The sequence below is a fragment of the Tamandua tetradactyla genome, chromosome 7, assembly GCF_023851605.1.
Source record: "Tamandua tetradactyla isolate mTamTet1 chromosome 7, mTamTet1.pri, whole genome shotgun sequence".
NCBI lineage: Eukaryota > Metazoa > Chordata > Mammalia > Pilosa > Myrmecophagidae > Tamandua > Tamandua tetradactyla.
Genome location: NC_135333.1, coordinates 92,561,434 through 92,583,687, shown reverse-complemented (window position 1 = coordinate 92,583,687; position 22,254 = coordinate 92,561,434). Strand labels below are relative to the sequence as shown.

General features: G+C 35.7%; 1 protein-coding gene and 2 long non-coding RNA genes across 7 annotated transcripts in view; 2 read left to right on the top strand and 1 right to left on the bottom strand.

The window, feature by feature from the left end:
• LOC143691633 (uncharacterized) overlaps window positions 1-14,998 on the top strand; it is a 28,466-nt gene extending 13,468 nt beyond the window's left edge. The window contains exons 2-4 of one of the 3 annotated variants that reach the window (XR_013179621.1): window positions 12,063-12,224; window positions 13,704-13,821; window positions 13,934-14,998. This is a non-coding gene — a long non-coding RNA (uncharacterized LOC143691633). Of the gene's footprint in view, window positions 1-2,377; window positions 2,964-12,062; window positions 12,225-13,703 lie in introns of those variants that run through there. The other 2 variants (XR_013179622.1, XR_013179620.1) reach the window with 2 other exon arrangements.
• The window catches only part of FAR2 (fatty acyl-CoA reductase 2), a 168,482-nt gene that overhangs the window by 50,122 nt on the left and 96,106 nt on the right, over window positions 1-22,254 (bottom strand). For all 3 annotated transcript variants that reach the window (XM_077170424.1, XM_077170423.1, XM_077170426.1), the window contains exons 2-3: window positions 20,834-21,063; window positions 2,622-2,797 (exon numbers count right to left, since the gene is read on the bottom strand). In XM_077170424.1, the coding sequence (XP_077026539.1) occupies window positions 2,622-2,797; window positions 20,834-21,022 (365 nt within the window). In that variant the 5' untranslated portion in view covers window positions 21,023-21,063. The remainder of the gene's footprint in view (window positions 1-2,621; window positions 2,798-20,833; window positions 21,064-22,254) is intronic.
• LOC143691634 (uncharacterized) lies at window positions 16,112-22,243 on the top strand. The gene is made up of 3 exons (XR_013179623.1): window positions 16,112-17,851; window positions 21,047-21,367; window positions 21,978-22,243. It is a non-coding gene; the product is annotated as an uncharacterized LOC143691634 (long non-coding RNA).

Here is a 22,254-nt window from a genome sequence, read left to right as displayed (position 1 = left end):
TCTCTAATTGTACCCACCCCAATAACTGGCATATCTCAGATTTTAGTGGTTGCATCAAAGGATCAGGAATAAAAATATGGATCATAGCTACATAGTTACATGATACTTGGAACGTGTTACATGTTGATTGTGTATTCTGTATATATTAATGCTATTCACTGAAGCACTATCTATCTTATGTTGATGGGTCAGTTCAAAATCAAATAGACGCAAAAAAACTTGCAATCCTCTGAATTTATAAAAAGGCTACTATAAGCAGACACTAAAAGAATGAAAACACATAAATTAAGTGTCTAACTCAAGAAGTTAGAAAATCCAAATAAGAAAGAGGGAAGCAACTGTGGATATACAAAGAGCAATATAAGTTGTTATTGCAAAGGTTCAGGTCAGATATGAAAATTGATGTCAAAATCCTAAATTTTAACTAATAGAAGTCTACATAAATACAATATGTAATAATAATGAAATAATTCATTCCAGGAATATATAGCTTACCCAATCAATATCAGGAAATCTAGTAATATAATTTAACTTGAAAGGAGAATAACTTTATGGTTATATTTTAATAGTTATTTCAAGGCATTTAATATCCTTTCCCAATTTAAATTTTTTAAAACCAACTAAAATAGGAATACGTGATTAAACAATATATATTTCAGTTCAGTAGTCAGTATCATGCTTAATGATGAAAAGCGAGGAGCACTGCTTTTGAAGTCAAAGGCAAGAAAGATGCTTATAGTCTATATGTGTGTGAAGATTTGTCAATTAAAATATTAAAAAACAAAAAGAATGATGCTTACAATCACCACTATTACATATCAGTGCTCTGAAATTCCGGATGCATGATTATACAGGGAAATAAAATTAATTAACAGATCTACATATTAAAAAATCAGTCACAAAAATCACATATGATATAATTGTAGATCTGGAAAACAGAAGCAGTTAAAAACTCGATTGAACAATAAAGCAATTTACTTACAAAAGCTAGGTATAAAAATCACTAGCTTTCCTATATATAAGCAAAAAGTAGAGACAATGGAAGAAAAGCATCCATTAAAAATGGAAAATGAAAAATATATATGAAATTAATAATAAAATAAATAGGTCTTTCCAGTTTGTTCAGTAAAGGTCATAGTAGAAAAAGTGAGTGAATGGAAGGACAAATTATTCTTGGATTGCTACAGATCAACATTTAACATATGTTTAGTTTTTCTAAATTTATTTGCATTCTCATGGCAATCCTAATCAAATTCCCACCATTTTTTAAAATGGCCAAATAATGCTAAATGTAATCAGGAAGTATAAGCATAAGAGACTTAGTTAAGAAATTCTATAAAAAAAAGAATGCTATGAGTATACTTTCCTTAATACGATAAAAATTATAAAGTAGTATAGTGCTGGCAAGAAAGACCTATTAATGAAAAAAAATAATTCAAAATAGGAATTTAATATATAAGAATTTCATTTCAAATAGAGGGAAAAGAAATAATAAATGTTTAAGAACCATCTGTTCGGAGAAAAAGAAAAGCTATTCTACCTTTATACCTACAATACTCTCCTTTTTATAGCATTTTCCTAACTATTCCTCATTATAGCTAAATAAATTCCAGATGGATCAAAGATTTAAATATAAAAGATGAAACCATAAGGAAACTATAAATAAATGCACAGATAATAAAAACAGAGTTGAAAGGTAAATGACAGCTATTAAAATATTTCAAATCTTATACATTATCATTAATATGCTGAATAATCCAAGACATCTTAAAATTAACAAAAAAAATAATTGCTTCAGTGGAAAAATAGGCAATGAACATGCATAGGAATTTCACAAAAGAACAAAATGCCAATAAGCATTTAAACATGTTCAAGCTTTGTAACCATTTAACAAATGAAAATTAAAATATGCAATGGCATTTCCACTATCATTTTGGCAATGTTAAAAACAGTTATAATACAGTAAGTGAGGTAAATGAGCACTATTGTGCATGGGGCAGAGCAAATTAACACTACCTTTTTGGAAAGTAGTTTAGCATTTTATGCAAAATATGAACTGTTCATAACTTGGGCACATCTAGTACGTATCTGACAATTCTATTTCTGGGAATTTACACAAAAGAGAGCACACAAATGTTTTTTTTTAAATGTTTGCACAAGGATGTTCATGGCACAGTTGTTTATAATAGTGAACAATTGGAACATTCTAAATGTCCATGAATACAGAACTGGTTGAATATATTATAATATACATATATAATGGATCACCATATAATCATTAAAAATTATGATAGAATATTTATTAACAATGAGATATATTCAAATTATGAATAAGCAGGTTCAAAACATAATTGTCAATATGCCATTTTTGGGGGGGTTAAAGTTGAACCTATGTCTTATTATGGGTACATAAAGAAAAGTTGAATTTATATCCGCCACAATGTTAAGTGATTATCTCTGGATGGTGGAATTTTTGATAACTTTTACTTTCTTCTTTATATGTTTTTTTCATTGATAATGTATCATTATATGATTATTTTACAGACACCTTAAAGAAATTCTCACACATGTGTGTGCACACATGAATACATATAAACCACGATAGGGAAATGGGAATGTACCTCAGACTTTCATCAAAACGCACAGTTGCCGCACAGTGGAAAACAATGTTTGTGCAGGACAGTAGTTCCTGCATGTCCTCTTCGCTGATTGCCAAGTCATTCTGATTGAGATCTGAATAAATAGGCCTGATCTTCTCATGCATATTTGGACAAACTTCTTTGACTTTTTCAAATAGCTGAAACATAAGTATAGATCAATATCAGAAGAACGTCATAATCACATTGTCCTTTTTTTTTCACTAACTCATTTTGTTTCAGTTCTCTAAAGCTGGCTTTGGTTGTAATAACACCCGAAGAAGGCATCTACTCAACAGCCATCAGCTTCATTTCATGCTATTAAAAGTTAGTATAGCATAATTCCTGCTTCTCTTAAACTGGTGAACAATAAAGTATGTATTTTGCACTTTTCCTGAAGGGTGAAAGAGTAGTAAGTTATCTGTATTGTCCCCTTTGAAGAAGTTTCATGTTTATACATGAAATAATTTCCATTTTCGACTTGGAAAAACTGTTTTCAGTGCAGCATTATACAGCATTTACAGATTAGCAGCCTTTGTAAAGAGGTCTCTTAGAGTACCAATTCTAATCAAATTGGTTAACTGGCCCAGATTAATAAGCCATCCAAGTATCACAAGCATAATTGAAAAATAACATATTAAGCAAATTTGCAATAGGTAAAACAAAATTAAAATGTAATTTTATTCTAATATTAATGGCAGTTATTGGCTGGTAAGAGAATTACATGAACTCATGCATATTTTATGGGATTCTAATTGATTTTTTAATATTCTAATTTATTTATAAAAAAAGGGAAGAGCTCTGGCAGTTTTAGCTTTCATTACAATTATTCAGAGGGACTAGTCTTTATTTCGCTGTGCACAGAAATTCTTAGATTATTTGGTACTTTCCATTTTCTTTGAAAATAAAAATTTAATAAAATAATTTTGGTTCCAAACTAATTTGATGAAATTTTGGTATTAATATGGTGTGTTAGCAGTGAGAAAAAGTAAAGTGAGGGTGACTGTTCAGAAAGTTTAAGAGCGGTGAAAATTAATGTGTGGTTTTACAACATAACATAGTAACAGAGATAGCCTCCCATTCACAACCCTTCCTCCCCTGCCCCCAAATAACGCTTTAATCTGTTCCTTGAACCTTAGTAGTGGGCTGCTTCTCTCCATTAGAGATCTACCCCAGACTTTTAAAATGGAGTAATAAGAAGTTATCCCAAGTAGTCAGAGAAATCTCTGTCTCATTTGTATCAAGCAAGACCATATTCAGAAGCCATTCTGGAAATTCAGTACAGACAGTTGGGGAAGATACCCAAATCCACATATTAGTCTGGCAAGTTAACATATTTCTGACACTGAGATACCTTTTTTTAGTTTTTAAATTTTTTTGCACCATACGGTCAACTTTTCCAGTGGGTATTGCTGCAATTCTGAAACTGATTGGAAATTAGTTCAATTCTTGATGCTTTTTTGACATTTGGGATTGATAAGATTGGTAAAGTATCCTAGGGATATTCTCAACAAAGAGAATGGTTCTTCCAGAAAGATCTTTAACTATTCTTCTTATCTTGAACATGCAAAATGTTTGCATTCACAGTCAAATGTTTTCCCTCTTGATAGTTTGTTAATTGAGACAAACGTATGTTGGATATTTTTGTATAAGTTTATCAAAATTTGGCCAAATTCCTCCTTTTTTATTTTTATTTTTTGCATGGGCAGGCACTGGGAATCAAACCCAGGCCTCCGGCATGGCAGGCAAGAACTCTGCCTGCTGAGCTGCTGTGGCCTGCCCTCCTCCTTTTTTAAATAATTGAGTTCATAGAAGGTTTTTTTTGAAACTGCATGATAGATTTTACTGAGTGGAAATTTATTTAGTGTTTGTAGATTCTTTGATGTTTGGCCTGTGATGACTTCTGGCTCCTGGAGAGCAAGAAGTCGGGGATGAGTTTTGTTTTCATCCTTCCAGCATGGGGTTTCCTCACATAGAATGTAAACTTTCATAAACAGATTTTCTTTACCGTATTGTATTTTCAGACAACTTGTACAATATTGAATAGTACCAAGACACCATATTTTCAGTATTACTATTTTAGGAGATAATATTCCATTCTATGTTCTTCTATTTATTGATTTATACTTTCAAGTTAGAGGGCATCCCAAATGATCCTAGTGCAGTATTTTTTAAAAGCCTGAGAGTTCCGATCCAGATACTAGTTGATTAATGGTCGATTGAAATAAATCACTGAATTGGCTACTTCAATTCGAACCAGAGTTAAATATGAGGAGCCCATTTTACCCTATATAACGGTATGATTTGCCTTGTCAGGAGCCTCACCATTATGCAATATCTTCTAACAAAATAATTCTCCTTAAATATTGGCACATCCTCAATAGAACACTAGAGATAACAACCAACAGCCATCCAAGAAACCTGTTGTGTGGAACTGGTGTTTTTCAAAATGTTATCCCCATATCACCTGCTTTGGAATCACTAGTATGCAGTAAAAAAAATGTAGATTCCTGAACATCATCCCATAATCACTAAATCGGAAATTAATGGGGTATATCCAAGAGTTTGCATTTCACACAAGTTCCCTAACTGATTTTAACACTTACAAAAGATGAGAACTCCTCTAGTTGTAGTGTTAACTTCAACAATTTATAAGTGTCTAGGGTATTCTCAGTGGTTGCAAAACTATAAACAAGAGCTTGATTCCTGAAATTGTTTTGTTACTATCTCTTTATGTTGGAAGGATGAAAAGACAGCAGATAGCTACTAGGAAAAGAGGACCCAAATTTCTTTGGGGTATCTATATTAACTCCCAATGCAAGCTGGGAGTGCTCAGAGCTGACTCTCTTCTTAAAATAATGATGGGACTGAAGGACAAGAACAAATGATATAAATGGACCCTGGTTAGACACCAGCTCTTGACATTAACTAAAGTTAAAAAAAAAATAGATGGAATAAAAAATGAGTAAAGAAAAATATATAATTTCAAAATTTTCATTGAAGATCAACCAATAAAGATCTTAAGAGAGCTGCTTTTGATTCTAAGAACTTATATTCTTTCTCATTGCATTAATTCATATATTCTGCATTCAGTGGCATAGGACTGAGAAAACAAAGACTGGCTTTGTTAATATGGCTTGTAATTTTTTGCTGGTGTTAGGTATCTGATTAGCTTGATGAGTTTACTCTGGAGGTCAGTTTCTTTCTCATCTAGGGTTTTCTTGTTGATTGCCTTTGTGGCAAGGCTCCTCTTTGTCACTTGGTTCAATTTATTTTAGAACTTTAGAATAGCCCATGTTTAACTGATCAGATTTTTCCAGCTCATGTTCTCTGACTCTTGCCCTGGATATATGATACAATTTTTCCTTTCCCCTATTCCTTCTCCAGGAATGTTGAGCTGCTCTGTTTTGTTTTTTTTTTATTTACCTCTATAGTTTGTTAAAAATCCTTTCCTTGTCTCTAGCTGCTTTTGCCTGAATGGCACATTCTGGGGGGTGGGTTACCCTGAAGAGGAATTTCCCAAGTCAGTATTTCCCAGTCAAAACAAGGCCAAGAAGTGCAGATTGGTTCCAAAGGGCCCTGGCGGGGAAGACCTGGAAGAATGTCAAAGTTCTCTTTGAAGGTTCCTGAATCTGTGCTTTCCTAGCATGCCCAGCAGAAAATGCTCTTCAGGAAACTGTTCCTTGAAGTCCTAGGGTTGTACTATGCCTTTAAGTTTCAACCAACCCCACTCCTGTTGTGGGCATGGTTTAAATAGAGACTGCCAGCCACGTTTGTCCCAGGGTTGTTGAAGTTGTAGTTCAGGGCCAGGACCCAGGGATGCAAAATCATTAATCAAAAGCTATAATTGGTGCTCACCCATGCCCTCCCTGTTCTTGGGAAAGAGCCACTCTTCTTCAAACTGTTTCCTACAGCTCCAAGAAGACACTGTGTCTCTAAATCACCCTGCTTCTACTCTTGTCGGGGCAGGGTTGAAACAGAAGCTGCCAGCTGCTTTTTGTCCTGGGCAGGTTGAAACTATAGCTACCCTCAGAGCAGGGGCTCAGTGATCTGAGTTCACTAAACAAAAGCCAGGATCAGTGTTTGGCCATGCCTCACCCTGTACTTGGGAAAGAGGATTTTTATTTACAGCCAAGGATTATATCCAGAGGTAGGCTGCTGTGAGAGTATGGGATGGATACCTCCACAGCATGGAGAGCTCTACTGACAGATGTCCATTTCCTTTTATCAGTTTCTTCCTTCTGCTCTTCCTTGGATGGTGTACAATGTTCTTATGGTCTCCAGAATCCCTGAATGGCTGTTTTAGACAGTTCCTGACTATTTTCTAGCTGCCCTGGAGGATGAACTGAGTCCTGAAGGTCCAGTCTCTACCGTCTTACTCTGCTTTTCTCTGGCTTCTGCCATTTTCTAGCTTGTGACTGAAGTTTACATATCTTCATTTGAATATTTATCTAAAATGCCAATTACTGGCTATCTCTTTCTGTGTTATCTCGGGATTAATGACTCAGTAAATATTCTGCTCTTCAAAACAATTGTGCATTTAACATAATTTTAATTGAAAGTTCACTTTGCATAAGAATCTATGATAAATGCTAATGGTTATTATGTTCAGTTCATCATCTTGTTACGATGTTCAGTTCATCATTTTATTAAACTTTGTCCCCACACCAAAGGTCAGTTTCATAGAGTTCTTCTTTTGAAAATAAGTCCTTGAGCAAGAAGGGAGCTGGGGTGATTAGAAAGATGGAGATTACTTTAAGATTATTTCCACTGTCAAACTGAATTGACAAGTCTGTATGATCCATACTAAAGGATGAGAGAAGTGATAATAATAATCGAGAGGAAGCAACACTTCCTAATGATTTTGTCATCCCTGAGAAACATGCTAATTGGAGTGTAGGACAAGATGACCAGTGTTTAGAGAAAGCAATTTCATAGGGGATGCAATGCGATGCAGTGGCAAAGCATGGGCTTTAGAAATAGATCTGCATTTGAATTCTGGACTGTCACTTCTTTGGATAGGTGACAACATTTTGGGCCTGACCTTTCATCTATAAGGTAGAAATAAGGCTATCACACTGATTCATGAGAATTCAGTAGGGTAATGAAAGTTGGATGCCTTGCATAATGCTTGCACTTAACGGATTCTTAAATATAGGAAATCCCTTTCCATTTTCATAACAATACTCCATGCTGCTAGAAAGAAAGCTGTGGGGCAGCTTTATTCCTGTGAATGTGTGCGTATGTGTGTATGAGTGAGTGTGTCTGTGTGTGCTCATAGGGCCATCCCAGGGTTTCTGATTATACAGTATGATCCAGGTATCTCTGAGAACTGAATGTATTCCAGGGTTATGTGGTATCCTATGGCTTAGTTACTCTTTCAGTGAAATGAGTACAGGCAATTTGAAGAGTTGATGTGATTGCAAGAAATTTAGAAAGAAGGAAAGAAGTTAGACAAGTGAAATCATTATTGAATTAACCAGTGAATGGTATTATAAAAGTAAGTAAGATGGGGATTAAGAAAATAAATTTCTTCTGTTTCTGGACTATTGGTGTATCTCCAAGACTAAATTAATTTCTTTAATTTTTTTTATCTTAAAGAAAAGAAATGGAACCAAATGTTGAACAATGCTTCAGCTGACCTGATTTGAGTAACTGTCAAACTGAAGACCAGTTGTAAACTTTTAAAAGTGTGCCTCTTTAATCACAAGGACATTTAAATTCCCAGCAACATTACATCCCTTCTAGTTATCCCAAGTTGATAGAAGCCTCTTGCTTGTGTAGAATAGTAAAATTCTTAGGGGAAAAATAAAAAACAATAGCAATGTGTCAAAATCAGCTTTTGGAGTTTAAAATATAAACTTCTGTTTCCAAATGCCTTTGCTTTTTATAGAGATTTAACAGGATCATTAACATCAATCAGAAATTCAATTTTGGAAGCTGGAAACAAGTTGCTTTTGCCTGGGTGGCTTGGGTCAAGCATGAAAATGTTTTGTTTTGTTTTTTTCCCTACAAAAGAGTCTTTGAAAAGTAACAAGGAATTTTTACATAAAAAGATATTAAGTCTTCTGTTCGGTACTAAAACTCTTTTAATATTCAGCAATGAATATCAGATCTTTGGCCTTTTCTTCATAGTTCTTATTTAGTACAAATTGAGTTCATTTGTTTAAAATGCTTTGGTTTACATCTTAGGGATTAATTTATTTAATACCTTCTAGGCAATTTTAGGAACTATCAAACGATGATAATCTCATAAGAAGATTCAACAAACTGTTATAAAATGTTCCTATCTTCTATTGTCTTAAACCTAATCATGTTTGGTGGGTTGAGGACCCAGTGTAAGATCCTGTATGGTTCACTATCCAGAGCTCTCCAGTGCCACAAAGTTGGTTCACCTCAAGGGCAACTGAGGGCTTATTGACATTTTTTCACATTTTTTCCTAAGAAGCTGACTTGAAGTATTCGGTGCAAACTGCCAAACTCTGTCTTTGTTTATAAATCCACTTTCTGCTGACAGCATATGGGATATTCCTTCTCTAGAAACCTTAGTGTTTGCCTGATACTGTAACTTTTCCCTTATCTGATTACTATAGCTTAATAGGAAGAGTCCAACCATTTTTGATATTCTCTTAATGAATATCACTTTTTAAACTCTGAACCCAAAATCACAATTCACGGATGGAAAATATGCCTATTAAAAATTCCTTCACTTAAGATATATCCAATCTTAGCAGTCCACTCTTTGTACTTAGTTCTCAGGAGGACATTAACCAAAACTTCTCAGTTCTGCTTACAGAAATAAAATAGCAGAATAGCATTAAGCATGCTCTGTGTCCCAGTGAATCAGTGACTTCCTCCTCAAAAGACAAAAGTTTGACATTCCTGAGAATCAGCTAAGAGTCAGGAAGACTCTGAAGGCTTAGATATTGCACATCAATATCTAAGTCTAATCACGAAGCTGGAACAACAAGATGTGCTTGAGACAACACAAGACTGAGAAATTGCCCATACTGTACGCACAAAGCTCCAACCTCATCACTGACCTGGCAAGAATAAATCATGTAGCCATTAATTGTTTTTTGACCACTGCCCTCTTCCCTTTACCTATAAAAACCCTAATTAATATCCCCACTTTGAACTGGTTTGGGGAAGATTCCTACAGTTCCTTGCCAGTGTGTTTGCAATAAAATCACCTTCATACTGAGAGACATGTTTTTCCTTTGTAATGCCATATCAGGCAGGCCCTTCTATTGGGAAGAGTCATGCTTGCAATATTACTTTTAGTTAGCTAAGTCACTCAATAAAATATCAACTATCTGGGGATTTATTTTCCAGGTTTGACCTGGATGTTGGCTCTCTGATGTTTTCTTTAGGTGTTACTCAGAGTAGATTATAACTGGTTCATAACCTAAATGGATAGAAAGGGGACATGATTACTGTAAAAAGAAACATATCCTTAAGGCACCTAAGAACCTCAAAATGCTTTCAGTGTTTCTTTGACATTCACAAACTGATTTATTTATAGCTCATTATTTGTTATTGTGGGGAAGAGACATGTCTTTTAAAGCAAAGCCATATTCAAGATAGAAAATTGGTCAAATATCAATTTCTCTACCTAAACACGATTGAAAAATGTTTTTGCTGTAGTGGAAGGCTGGTTGGTTCATAATTAAATAAGCATAGTTTTCATAAGTAAGAGACCGAGTAGCCAGCTCCGGAAGCCTGGGACTTGCAAGTTGAATAGTATTGGTCTGTGGTGAGCACATTCATATTTCAACACATGAAATCAGCTTGCTTTCTTTAAAACACCTCAGATACTGTGGGGGGGGAACCTAGATAATAATTTTTGAAAAACAGTGCTGAATATTTGGATTTATATTTTTAATTAAAAATAGTCTATTTAATTTTGATAAAGATTTCAAAACTAAAAATGAACTGAATTTACACTTGATATAATTTTAGAAATCCTTGATTGCCTTACTATTTTATTTATTTACAATTTAGAAAGGTGAAGTTTTTTTTTCCATTCTAAAAGTAAAACATGTTCATCCTAATGGTATTTGGAAACTTGGAAAGGTAGATTACTGTTCTTATTTTTTTCACTATTATAGAGGGTGCTTTTCCCTCATAATAAAAGCAAACTATGCTCATAATAATAATTTGAAAGTATAGAAACAACAAAAGATAAAATTAATCCATTAATTTATATTATACTGAATATGATTATTGAATGTCTTTTTATACTGAATATATTTCAAACATTTTCTTGTGTCATTTAATATTTTTTAAAAAACATGATTTTTAACGCTGCATACTATATAACACATGTATATATTGTTGTTATTTGATCATCCTCTACTATGGAACATTTGAATGGTTACAGCTTTTACTATTCAAATCCTATGATAAATGTATTTGTATATTGTATGTATGTCTCTAGTTTTCTTAGTGTGCCACTTTAATTGCCTTTATGAGAAAGTCCTCAAAAATCTACCATTAATTCAGATACCCATCCCTCTATCAATAAGTCCTTTAGAGTGTCCTGTGAATACTTTAGAAACTTACTCATAGTTAGAAAACCGATCTCTCTTCTGATTCTCAATATCAGTTCTCTTTAACCAGTAGATTTAAAAAAAAAAATCTTTCCTCCCAAAACATTTCCCATTTAATTGTCTTCCTCTGAGGGCAAAGAAACATGAAATGAGAGTTGGTGGCCATTCATACTATGAAAGGAAAATAATGAAGCAGAAAGATGAATGTTGGTAGAATAGATGTCCTTTTGACCATATTTCTCAGGATACAGTGAGAATAAAAGGCAAACTGATAACATTTTATTTTGTTTTAAAGAAAAACTTCCAAGCCACTATACCTGATAGAATTAATCTACTTTTAGGAACATTGTAGTACTTCGGGTATGTTAAAATTTCATGTGTTAATAATGTGATTGGAGAGAAGTTTTGCTTAAGCTCTACCAGGCAGGCTCTGCCTTACTTAGGAAGAATATGTAACTGCATTTAATTCAACTCAGTCTATGTCAAAAAGAGGTAAGTTGGCAGAATCTAGACCAGGTCTTGACTCACAGGGATACTGAATAAATATTAGCAGAATCTGAGGCTTACCAAAGGAAACTCTGTCATCTAGACAAGAAAGCGCTTCAGAGTAAGAACCTAAAAGGGTAAGAGTGGCCATGGAACAAAAGTATAGCTTTGCATAGACCCAGACAAGAGCATTCACTGATTGTTATTCAGTGTGATTGGTTTTAGAAGTAGGTCTGCCTGAGATTAAAGCTCCCAAATGAGATTATTACAAAGAAATCCAGGGGTAAGGGTACAGTAATTTCAATAAATAATAAAAATGATTTTAAAAATTGCAGTGTTTTCTCTTTACACCCTGAGATGCTTGTTTGGTCTACTTCCCTTTGTTTAGGTCACCATAGGAAGGGCACCGGTGCAACTCTAATGCTGGGTGCAGTGGTAACCAGCTCAAGCGCTGAGCAAAGCCAAACAAGCTGAGAGGGCCAAAGATCTAGGGATGTGAAAGTTCAGTTCAGTTGTGGAGACATGAGTTCTTTTCTTCCTGGACAAATAGGTAACTTTTGATTCATTAATATTATCTCTAATGAAGCAAATGAATAATGCTTTTATTTGTCATTTTCAGTTAAAGTATATACCCCAATATTTGTATTTTGGAAACTGGTTTTTAATTGTATTGACTACATTTTCATTTCAGAAATGAGAATTCTTCCTTTTCATTATTCTCAATATGTGCATCTGCCTAAAATGCCACCTCCCTGGTTAAAAGTAGAGATAAGAAAATTAAAGCTTACTAGTTTGCATTAATTTCATGATTAATACAAATCACATCTCATACCACATTCAGTGGTGTGTTTTGAAATGCACATTAAAAATAGCTTTTATATGTTATTTCCATTTTGAGTGTTTGTACTTTTCTTTTTGAACTTTAACCAAGTCTTGCAAAACTCTGTATCCAAAGGGGGAGTGAGAGGATTACAGAAAATAAAAACCAAATTTTTCTTTATTGCTTGGCACATTTTCAATCAGTATGGGCTCCATTCCTGGTAGATGTTGGAGCATGTTGTGTTCTGTCTTATTTCTTACTTTATTTGGTTAGACATTTGGGGACAAGTTTGGTTATTTCAAACATGTAGGCCATCCCAACAAGCTTTCCAATACAGGGTTACTACTTCAGGGAATACACTCATAAAACTTTCACTTCCTAGTAATCCGTCTGCTTTTTGATGCATTCTTAATTTAAGAATCTGTGAGAGTAAAAGAATTTTAGATTTGGCAAACAATATATTGTTTTCTCAAACAATAACATACTTATTACCCCCAATTTTTCCTTTCTTTTAAATCTAAGTCCTTCTCATTGTCATTACTCTCACATATTACCACTGTGTCTTTGACACTAAGTAGGGACTCACTAAATGCTTGTTGAAAGAACAAGTTTTTGCAGTCTAATTTTCTAGTTTCTAAATGATGTTTTACCTGATACATATTCCTTACTTCTTATATGTCTGCATTAATCCTTTTGCTAATTCATACCTACCTGTCATATTGTATCTGAACACAAATACCAGAAAAGGAATTTCTTTGTATTTCCATAGTCAGGAATCAGGAAATGGCTGACCTTAAACCTGAAAATAGCCTTTGATTCTCAACCTTACTATAGTTGGATGGATTATGAAAGCTGTTAAACCCTTAATAAAGATCCACTACCTAGCACCCACTTTAGATGAGACAGGCAGAAGATAAGAAACAGGGAAGAATCTCGCAGAGGGTGGAGTCATTGGCCACAAAGAAAGATGGGAAAGAGGGTTCTTCCCAGAGAGTACATTCAGAGTCTATTTAAGGAATTCCCCCACCCTTAGGGTAGAAAGCCTTCCCAATATCTGCCCAACAAGATTTCCACATCCTTATATAGTCCAGGGGCTGTTTTTGCCTGCAATTTTTCCCTTTCCTGTTTATTTATGTTTTTAGATTTTTTTTATCTTATGTCTGTTCTACCTCTGTATATTTGGAACATAGAAAGTGTTTGTCTTTTTAGTTCCAACATTGCCAGATTACAAGCTGTCTTGTCTGGACCTGCGGGAGATAACTGCATATCACTAAAGACCTTGGACTTTGAAATGGAGGCAATGACAACATGAGACTTCGAGATGGGAGTAAGTGTCTCCTAAGTGTGTGAAGAAGAGAGAGAGAATTATCATTCTGAAGGAAAGTCCATTGCAGAGATTCACTGGCTGTTCAGCAATCCTGCTTTCCTTTCCTCCTCAGCACATGACTATGCATTTGCCAGGCATCCTTCCAGTTAATTGTGGCCCTGTGACTAAGTTCCGAACAGTGGAATGTGGATAGAAATGATGTATCCATTTCTGGTTGTGGACCACAAAAACCTTTCCTGTGTTCCACAGTCTCTCTTCTCCCCAATTTGCCAGCTGGATATTTTCATCTAGGGAGACCTTGGATGGATTGAAAGCCATGTGTACAAGATGGCAAAATTCCCATCAGCCTGCCACCAGTTAGAATTAAAGTGGGTGAGAATGAGACTTCTTTTGTATTAAAGCCACTAACTTGGGGAGATTTATTTATTTCAACACTTATCTTACTACCTCCAACAGAGTGGAAAGCTAATAGTGTAGCCATTCATGAGAATATGAACACCTATGCTATGGGCTGGCGAAACCTGAGACATTTGTATTACTCATAGTTTCCTAAGTATACCTCCTTTGTGAAAAAGTTTTTAAAATTTAAATGTTTTCATATAAATGTAAATTCTTAAATATCTTTCTTCCTGATGAACCAATAAATAACTGGTAAGAGTGTGAAACTGATTTAGGCTATTTGTAGAGTCTAGCTGTAGGAATAATGAACTAATGAATCTGTCTAGATAAAAGAGGTCAGAGCTTATTGATAAAAAAATAATATTTTTATTGCACAAAACAAAACACTACTTTATACTTGGGTCTCATTTAATCTTTGAAAATCCCTGTGCTATACCTATTGTTATCATACCCATTTTATAGCTAAGAAACAAGACTCTCAGGGGTTAAGCAATTAAGCTAAGCTCATGTTCTAGTTTGCTAGCTGCTGGAATGCAATATACCAGAAACGGAATGGCTTTTAAAGGGGGAATTTAATGACTTGCTAGTTTACAGTTCCAAGGCCTAGAAAATGTCCCAATTAAAACAAGTCTATGGAAATGTCCAATCAAAGGCATCCAGGGAAAGATACCTTGGTTCAAGAAGGCCGATGAAGTTCAGGGACTCTCTCTCAAATGAGAAGGCACATGGCGAACACAGTCAGGGCTTCTCTCTCAGCTGGAAGGGCACATGGCGAACATGGTGCCGTCATCTGCTAGCTTTCTCTCCTGGCTTCCAGTTTCATGAAGCTCCCCGGGAGGCGTTTTCCGTCTTCATCTCCAAAGGTCACTGGCTGGTGGACTCTCTGCTTTATCATGCTGCTCTCTCTGAATCTCATTCTCCTTTTATAGGACTTCAGAAACTAATCAAGACCCACTCAAATGGGTGGAGACATGCCATCCCCTAATCCAGTTTAACAACCACTCTTGACTAAATCACATCATCCAGGGAGATAATCTCATTACAGTTTCAAACATACAGTATTGAATAGAAATTATTCTACCTTTATGAAATGGGATTTATATTAAAACATGGCTTTTCTTAGGGGGCATACTTCCTTTCAAACCAGCACAGGTCATATAACTAAAAAGTATCAGAGTCAAATTCTCTTCCAAGCCTTATTTCTCAGATTTGGGTAGTGATATAGGGTTTTTCTATTATTCTATGCTACCTTCCAATACAAGTACAAGGAAAGAACTAATAGTAAACTACTATTTTATGCAACTATTAGCAAAGCCCATATTTATTGCACCTAGAAAAACCCAGGTTCATAGAATGGTGTTTAAAAATGATGTATTATTCTAAGCATAAGGAATTAATGAACTCATTGACCTGATTCCTTCTTACATTGCAGTAAATAGAAGATTAAAAATGATAAGAAAAATAAACACCGAAACCTTCAGTTAATGGAGAAGATGAGGCAGCAAACTCAAAATATTGAGAACTTAATCTTTTCTCGTAGGTAAAGGGAGATCCTATGAATGTCAGTAAGCCCCATGTAAGTATTCTTTCTGCTCTTTTGGTTGCTACTTTTTTGTTTGATTCTATCTATTTATGAAAATTGTATAAAGCATCTTGTCTTATCTGGATCAAGTTGGTATGGAGCCCATGTTGAATGAAAGATGGTCCATAAGCAAAACTAATTCATACCAAGCATGAGGAGAGGTGATCATGAAAAAATTAGCCACCTGGGAATTCTCAATACTCTTGGAGAGGACCTAGAACTGAGGTGTTATCAAACATAACTCAGTTAAAGGTCACGGAGACCGAAGCTGACATATGAGTTACAAAGGCCTCTGAGTTTTATGAACGCAGAATTTAAAATAATCAGATTTTCCTTGAACTAATCCAAAATATACCCATCAACTGGTCATCTCCAATTCAGAGATAACTACACTAGAGCCTGATAGTACCTTAAAAGCAAGAAAAACCAAACTAGCAGCCAGTAGTCAAATTCCTGAATGCTTTGGTATCTCTATTTCTAATGCAGTGATATCTTCCAGTTGCAATTTTAAACCTTTTCAAGGTACCCCTAATATTATCTTTCAAGGTAACCTAATAGTACCCAGTACAGCATACAGAGTCATCTTTCTATAAGCAATCAGTTTCATCTACCTAACACTTTACAAGCCTTCCTTCAAAATGGGCCCCTAAAGTCAACCTCAGAACAAAAAAGTATTTTTCTTTAGTCATTAAAGCCAGTCATCTGCCTCCAAGGGGCTTTGCTGTTATAGTAAAACTATTGAAAGTATAAATGAATATATTACAAGGGAACAGTGACTATAGACTCAAAACGCATCAGAGATTGACGTTTGGAAATTTCTTCTGGACTGTATCCATTTCTGGTCTTGTATCAAGGGCATTTATTTTACTTTCATCAATCTTGACTTGGGAAGTCAGGCAAAAACATACAAAATGGACAGAGGCTAGACTTGTACTTAAAAGGGGACTCATGTAGTTTAACATTTTTTGTAGCATTTTACTTAAAAAACAAAAATATTCCATATGAATTATAATTTCCCTCTATATTATACCAATTTTTTTTTAAATGGGGGCACTTTTGTTAAGGCCCCATACGCCCAGTATACTGAAGCCACAATCACCCTCTTGAATTTTCCTAAAAACGCCCAACTCTTTCTGAGCTTTAATGACACTATCTCTGAGTCCTCTTTTACATACATAATTTTAAAGTAGGTCCCACTTATTATTTGGTCTCAAAACACCATGTTTTTTTCCTTAATAGTACTTATCAAGATATTTAAATATACATTAATTTCTTGCAAAATTTGTCTTCCTCATCTACTTTAAACTCTATGATGACAAACACAGAGTCTGTTTTATTCACTACTTTACCCTTGGGGCATCCAGAAATGAAATAAAGCAGATCATTTCTTCCATGGAAAATCTCTTTACAAGTACCAAATTCCAATAGTGCCAAAAAATTAGGTATTGCATAATTAATGGCTTGTTTTTTTCAAATAGTAAGATAATAGAATTCATTCTTGTCACCCACAAAGAGACTGTGCAGACATGGTGATTTACCGCAGATAATAAGTTTTTCAGCTATATAATGAAGAACAGTTTCCTTTCTTCCCACTTTCTTATATGGAAATTTTATGGAGGAAAAATATTCAAAACAAATAAACTCTAATTACTATAGCTTAGTAAACAATGAGGCAATAAGGATGTTGTGGGTTGAATTGTGTCCCTCAAAAAGACATATTCAATTCCTAAACCCTGAAAATTCTAAACGTGACCTTATTTGGAAATAGGGTCTTTGTAGATGTAATTGGTTAAGATGATGTCATATTGGATTAGGGTAGGCCTTAATCCTTATAAGAATGGAGAAATTTGTACCCAGACACAGAGAGGAGAACACAATATTAAACTGAAGGCACAGATTGGTTGAGGTGTCTACAAGCCAAGGACTCCCAATGATTGCCTACAATCACCAGAATCTAGGAGAGAAGAATCGAACAGATACTTCAGAGGAAATTCAGAGGGAGCATGGTTCTGCTGACATCTGGATTTTGGTCCTCTAGCCTCCAAAACTGTGAGAGAATAAATTTCTGTTGTTTTGAGCCATGCAGTTTGTGGTAATTTGTTAATGGTAACTTTAGGCAACCAAATACAAGGGTGTCTTAGCTTCCCAGGCTGCTCAAAGCAAATACCATAAAATGGGTCAGGTCAAACAGTGGGGATTTATTCAGTAACAGTTTTGAGGCTGGGAAAATATCAAATCAAGGCATCATCAAGGTGATGCTGTCAATGATCTTTGGCTCATCTGTTACATGGCAAGGCATCTCTCCCTTCTCTTCTTAATTTCATTGATTTCAGCTTCTTGCCTCTGTGGCTGTCTTTGAATTTCATTCTCTTATGAAGGACTCCAGTAGTAGAATTAAGACTCCTGAATGAGGGGGTCACACCCCATCAAAAGGTCCTACATGAATGGATTAAATTTAAAGACGTTTTTTCCTGGGGTACACAGAGAAGCACCATAAAGGGTAGAGTGGCTAAAGTCATGATTTATCAAGTCAGACTTGGATTTGTCTTTAAAGGTAGAGACAGATAGATAGATGATAGGTAGATAGGTAGGCAGGCATATATATGCAAAAACACCCACATTTCCTGGGTGAGCAGGATATTATTACCCCACCATTTTGTAGCTAAGGAAACTAAGACTCAGTAAAGTTTATATTTTGCCCATGTAGCTTGTAGTTTGTATCTTATCCACATAGCTAATAATTGACAGTGCTAGGATTCAAATTCAGGTGGTCTATCTCTGAAGTCCATGCTGTTAACAACTCTCTGATAATAACTGACAGTTCCATGTGATACTGATGTTGCTGTTCTAGGTACTGTACTTTGAGAACCACTGTTTTATTAACGTCAACAACTAACAATAAATAGTCCAAAAGAGGAAATAGGTGTGAGAATTTGCAAATCAGATTCACAGAAAATTTGTATATAGTACGGTCAATATTATTATAACAAAAGTAAAGCCTTTGTGTTATAAGATACAGTGCATTGGAAGGAGCAGTAGGTAAAGATTTTGCTGGCCACACACACACACACATCGTGACGCTTTGCCACCACATTTATCTAGAAATCTATAAGCTGACAACAAAGTTACTAGGTTAAAGAAGCATGTCTTCTCTGTGATGTAAACAAAGTTCATTGGGGACTTATGACTGAGAAACACTGTCTGAATAGGGCTCAGGGAGTTTATTCTAGATTTTTGTTTTATGGCATATCAGCCATGTTGGTCTTAGTCTTTAAAAACATCAGTTACCTTGCAGGCAGTATAGGATGGAAGCAAGCAAATTGGCTGTGGAGTCAGACTGTGAAGAGCTGAATTCTGACTCTCACTTACTAGTGATTATCTTTGGTGTGTTGACACTCATGCCTCAGTTTCTCCATCTATGAAATGGATATTAATGTTTCTAACTTCTCAGGTTTTTGCAAAGATAAAAGAGATGGTGCATGAAAAATCCCTCGAATAGTGTCTGCCACACAGAATGTCTAGTAAATGTTAGCTATGATTGTTATTTGTCTCACTGCTGAGTAAGGCCATGAGATACAGGACAGATTTTTCTGATTCTCTTGATGATAATTTGTATCAAAATCTTATTCTGGTGCAGTGGATAAAATTTAACCATCAATTTTACTGGGCAGTCTCTAATGTGCTGTGCTATCAGCTATACAGGTCTCCATTAGATGATAGTGTTCCTAGAAACTGGAAAGGAGAATTTCTAAAAAGAAATGCCTTCCTTACATTTTTCTTTTACCAACCCTAGTGACCCTGTACATTCCAAAGGGCTTATGAACCAGGCACTTAACATTTTCTCATTTGTTTCTTGTGCCAATCTTGGGAGGGATTTGTTATTTTTAAACATTGGAACTTAAAAGGTTGATTGGTTCAGGGTCATATAAAAAGTTGATAAGCCAGAATTTTAACCCAGGTATCTTAGAGATCCCTTCAAATTTACAAATTAAAACATGAAAAGATACACATAATTTATTTTTTGGAGAGAGAGGGTTTGATATTACCTAAAGTCTGGTTCAGAGCTATAAATATCTCATTTCCAAAGCTTCTACCTTAGAAGGACTTATGGGATAATATAAATATAGTGAGAGAATATAAATATCAAGTTCCATAAATGAAATATATCATTGTTAAGCACTGTGGAGTTTATATAACTGAAAGTATTACTATATTGCTACTTAGCAATCACATCTCTTCCATATGCAGTAAACAGAATACAATAGAAGAATATCCAAAAATTGTGGGGTAAAACTTTAACTTTGAAAGAAAATTAGAGAACATTTTGGATTAATTTGTGACAGATTTCAAGTCTAGAGCTTCCACTGTGGGAGTTTTAATATTCTGACTCTTAATATAACAATTTCAAGGGCATATATAATCTCTTCCTCTCTAGATAAGCCTAAGCCCTCTCTCACTTCTTAAGGGGTACCACTCTGTGAGTCTCCTCTTCCCTTCCTGCCCGCATGTTATGGCCCCTTGCAGTCTGGGGTTATAAGGCAACAGTGCAGTGAGTCATACCCCCGGGCCTGGGCCACTGTATTAGTTAGGGTTCTCTAGAGAAACAGAATCAACAGGGAACACTTGCAAATATACTATTTATTAAAGTGTCTCACGTGACCACAGGAACGCAGAGTCCAAAATCCACAGGGCAGGCTGTGAAGCCGACGACTCTGATGGATGGTCTGGATGAACTCCACAGGAGAGGCTCACCAGCCGAAGCAGGAATGCAACCTGTCTCCTCTGAGTCCTCCTTAAAAGGCTTTCCATGATTAGATTAAGCATCACTTATTGTAGAAGACACTCCCCTTTGACTGATTACAAATGGAATCAGCTGTGGATGCAGCTGACGTGATCATGATTTAATTCTATGAAATGTCCTCATTGCAACAGACAGGCCAGCACTTGCCCAACCAGATAAACAGGTACCACAACTTGGCCAAGTTGACACATGTCCCTAACCATGACAGCCACCCTCTCCATAAGGCCTACCTTACTATTTAGAATCTGGAAAACCCTCTGCTGTGGAGTCTGGTCGGCCTTGGGCCTCACAAGGATATAAATGACTTTCAGGCTAGGGCTGGTACGAAACAGCTTCTCCATCAACACTTTGCCCATGAAGCCTGTGGCCCCTGTGATGAGAATGGACTTGCCGCCATAGAAAGCTGCAATCGTGGACATGATTCCTCCTTTTCTCCTTTACAGATTCCAGAAAGAGATTCCTGAAAAAAAAGAGAAATAGTAAAACATCAAATTCTCAGAAGTTCTGAAATGCAATGTCACTTAAAATGTTTCTGGTGCTTCCAGGAGTCCTGAATTCAGAAAAATGTTAGAGTGAGAGCATCCTAGCTTATTGGCAACACAATTCATTTCAATCAATATTTTTTGAGCTCACTCTACATGCCAGGCTCTATGTGCCAGGAACTGTGTGGAAGAAATAAGTAAGACATGGTTTCTGCTCCCAAGAAATTGCTTATAGCCTAATGGAGTTGACAGACACATAAAGAGATTGTCAAATATAACATGGTAAGTGCCAAAATAAAAGAAGCATAGACAGATTGGGGAAATTTGGGGAGGCCTTGTGGATGGTGACACCTGAGCTGAAGCTTGAAGGCAGAGAAGGGTTGAGGAAAGGTGCTTCCAAGTGGAGGAAAGAGCAAAGGCATAAAGGTGTGGCACAGCATGGTGTATGGAGGAAATAAAAGAAATTCACTGTCACGCAAATTAAATGATAAGGCTGGGAATGGTGCTACAACCTGTGAATCCAAAGCTTAGAACAGCTAGCAATTATTTTTTAATTCTGATATAATTAGAATTTGAGTTGCAATCTTATTTAAAGACAATATCTGAGCAAATTACTTATAGTTTCTTTTGAACTAACTGTCTCTCACGTGTCCAGCATTTCTGAATAAACATGTTGTGCTGGTTTGAAAGGAAGTATACCCCCTAAGAAAAGCCATGTTTTGATATAAATCCCATTTCATAAAGGTTAAATAATCCCTATTCAATACTGTATATTTGAAACTGTAATGAGATCATCTCCCTGGTTGATGTGATTTAGTTAAGAATGGCTGTTAAACTGGATTAAGTTTAATGTCTCCACCCATTTGGGTGGGTCTTGATTGGTTTATTGGAGTCCTATAAAAGAGGAAATATTTTGGAGAATGAGAGATTCGGAGAGAGCAGAGGATGCTGCAGCACCACGAAGCAGAGAGTCCAGCAGCCAGTGACCTTTGGAGATGAAGAAGGAAAACGCCTCCCGGGGAGCTTCATGAAACTGGAAGCCAGGAGAGAAAGTTAGCAGATGATACCATATTCGCCATGTGCCCTTCCAGCCGAGAGAGAAACCCTGACTGTGTTCGCCATGTGCCTTCTCACTTGAGAGAGAAACCCTGAACTTCATCGGCCTTCTT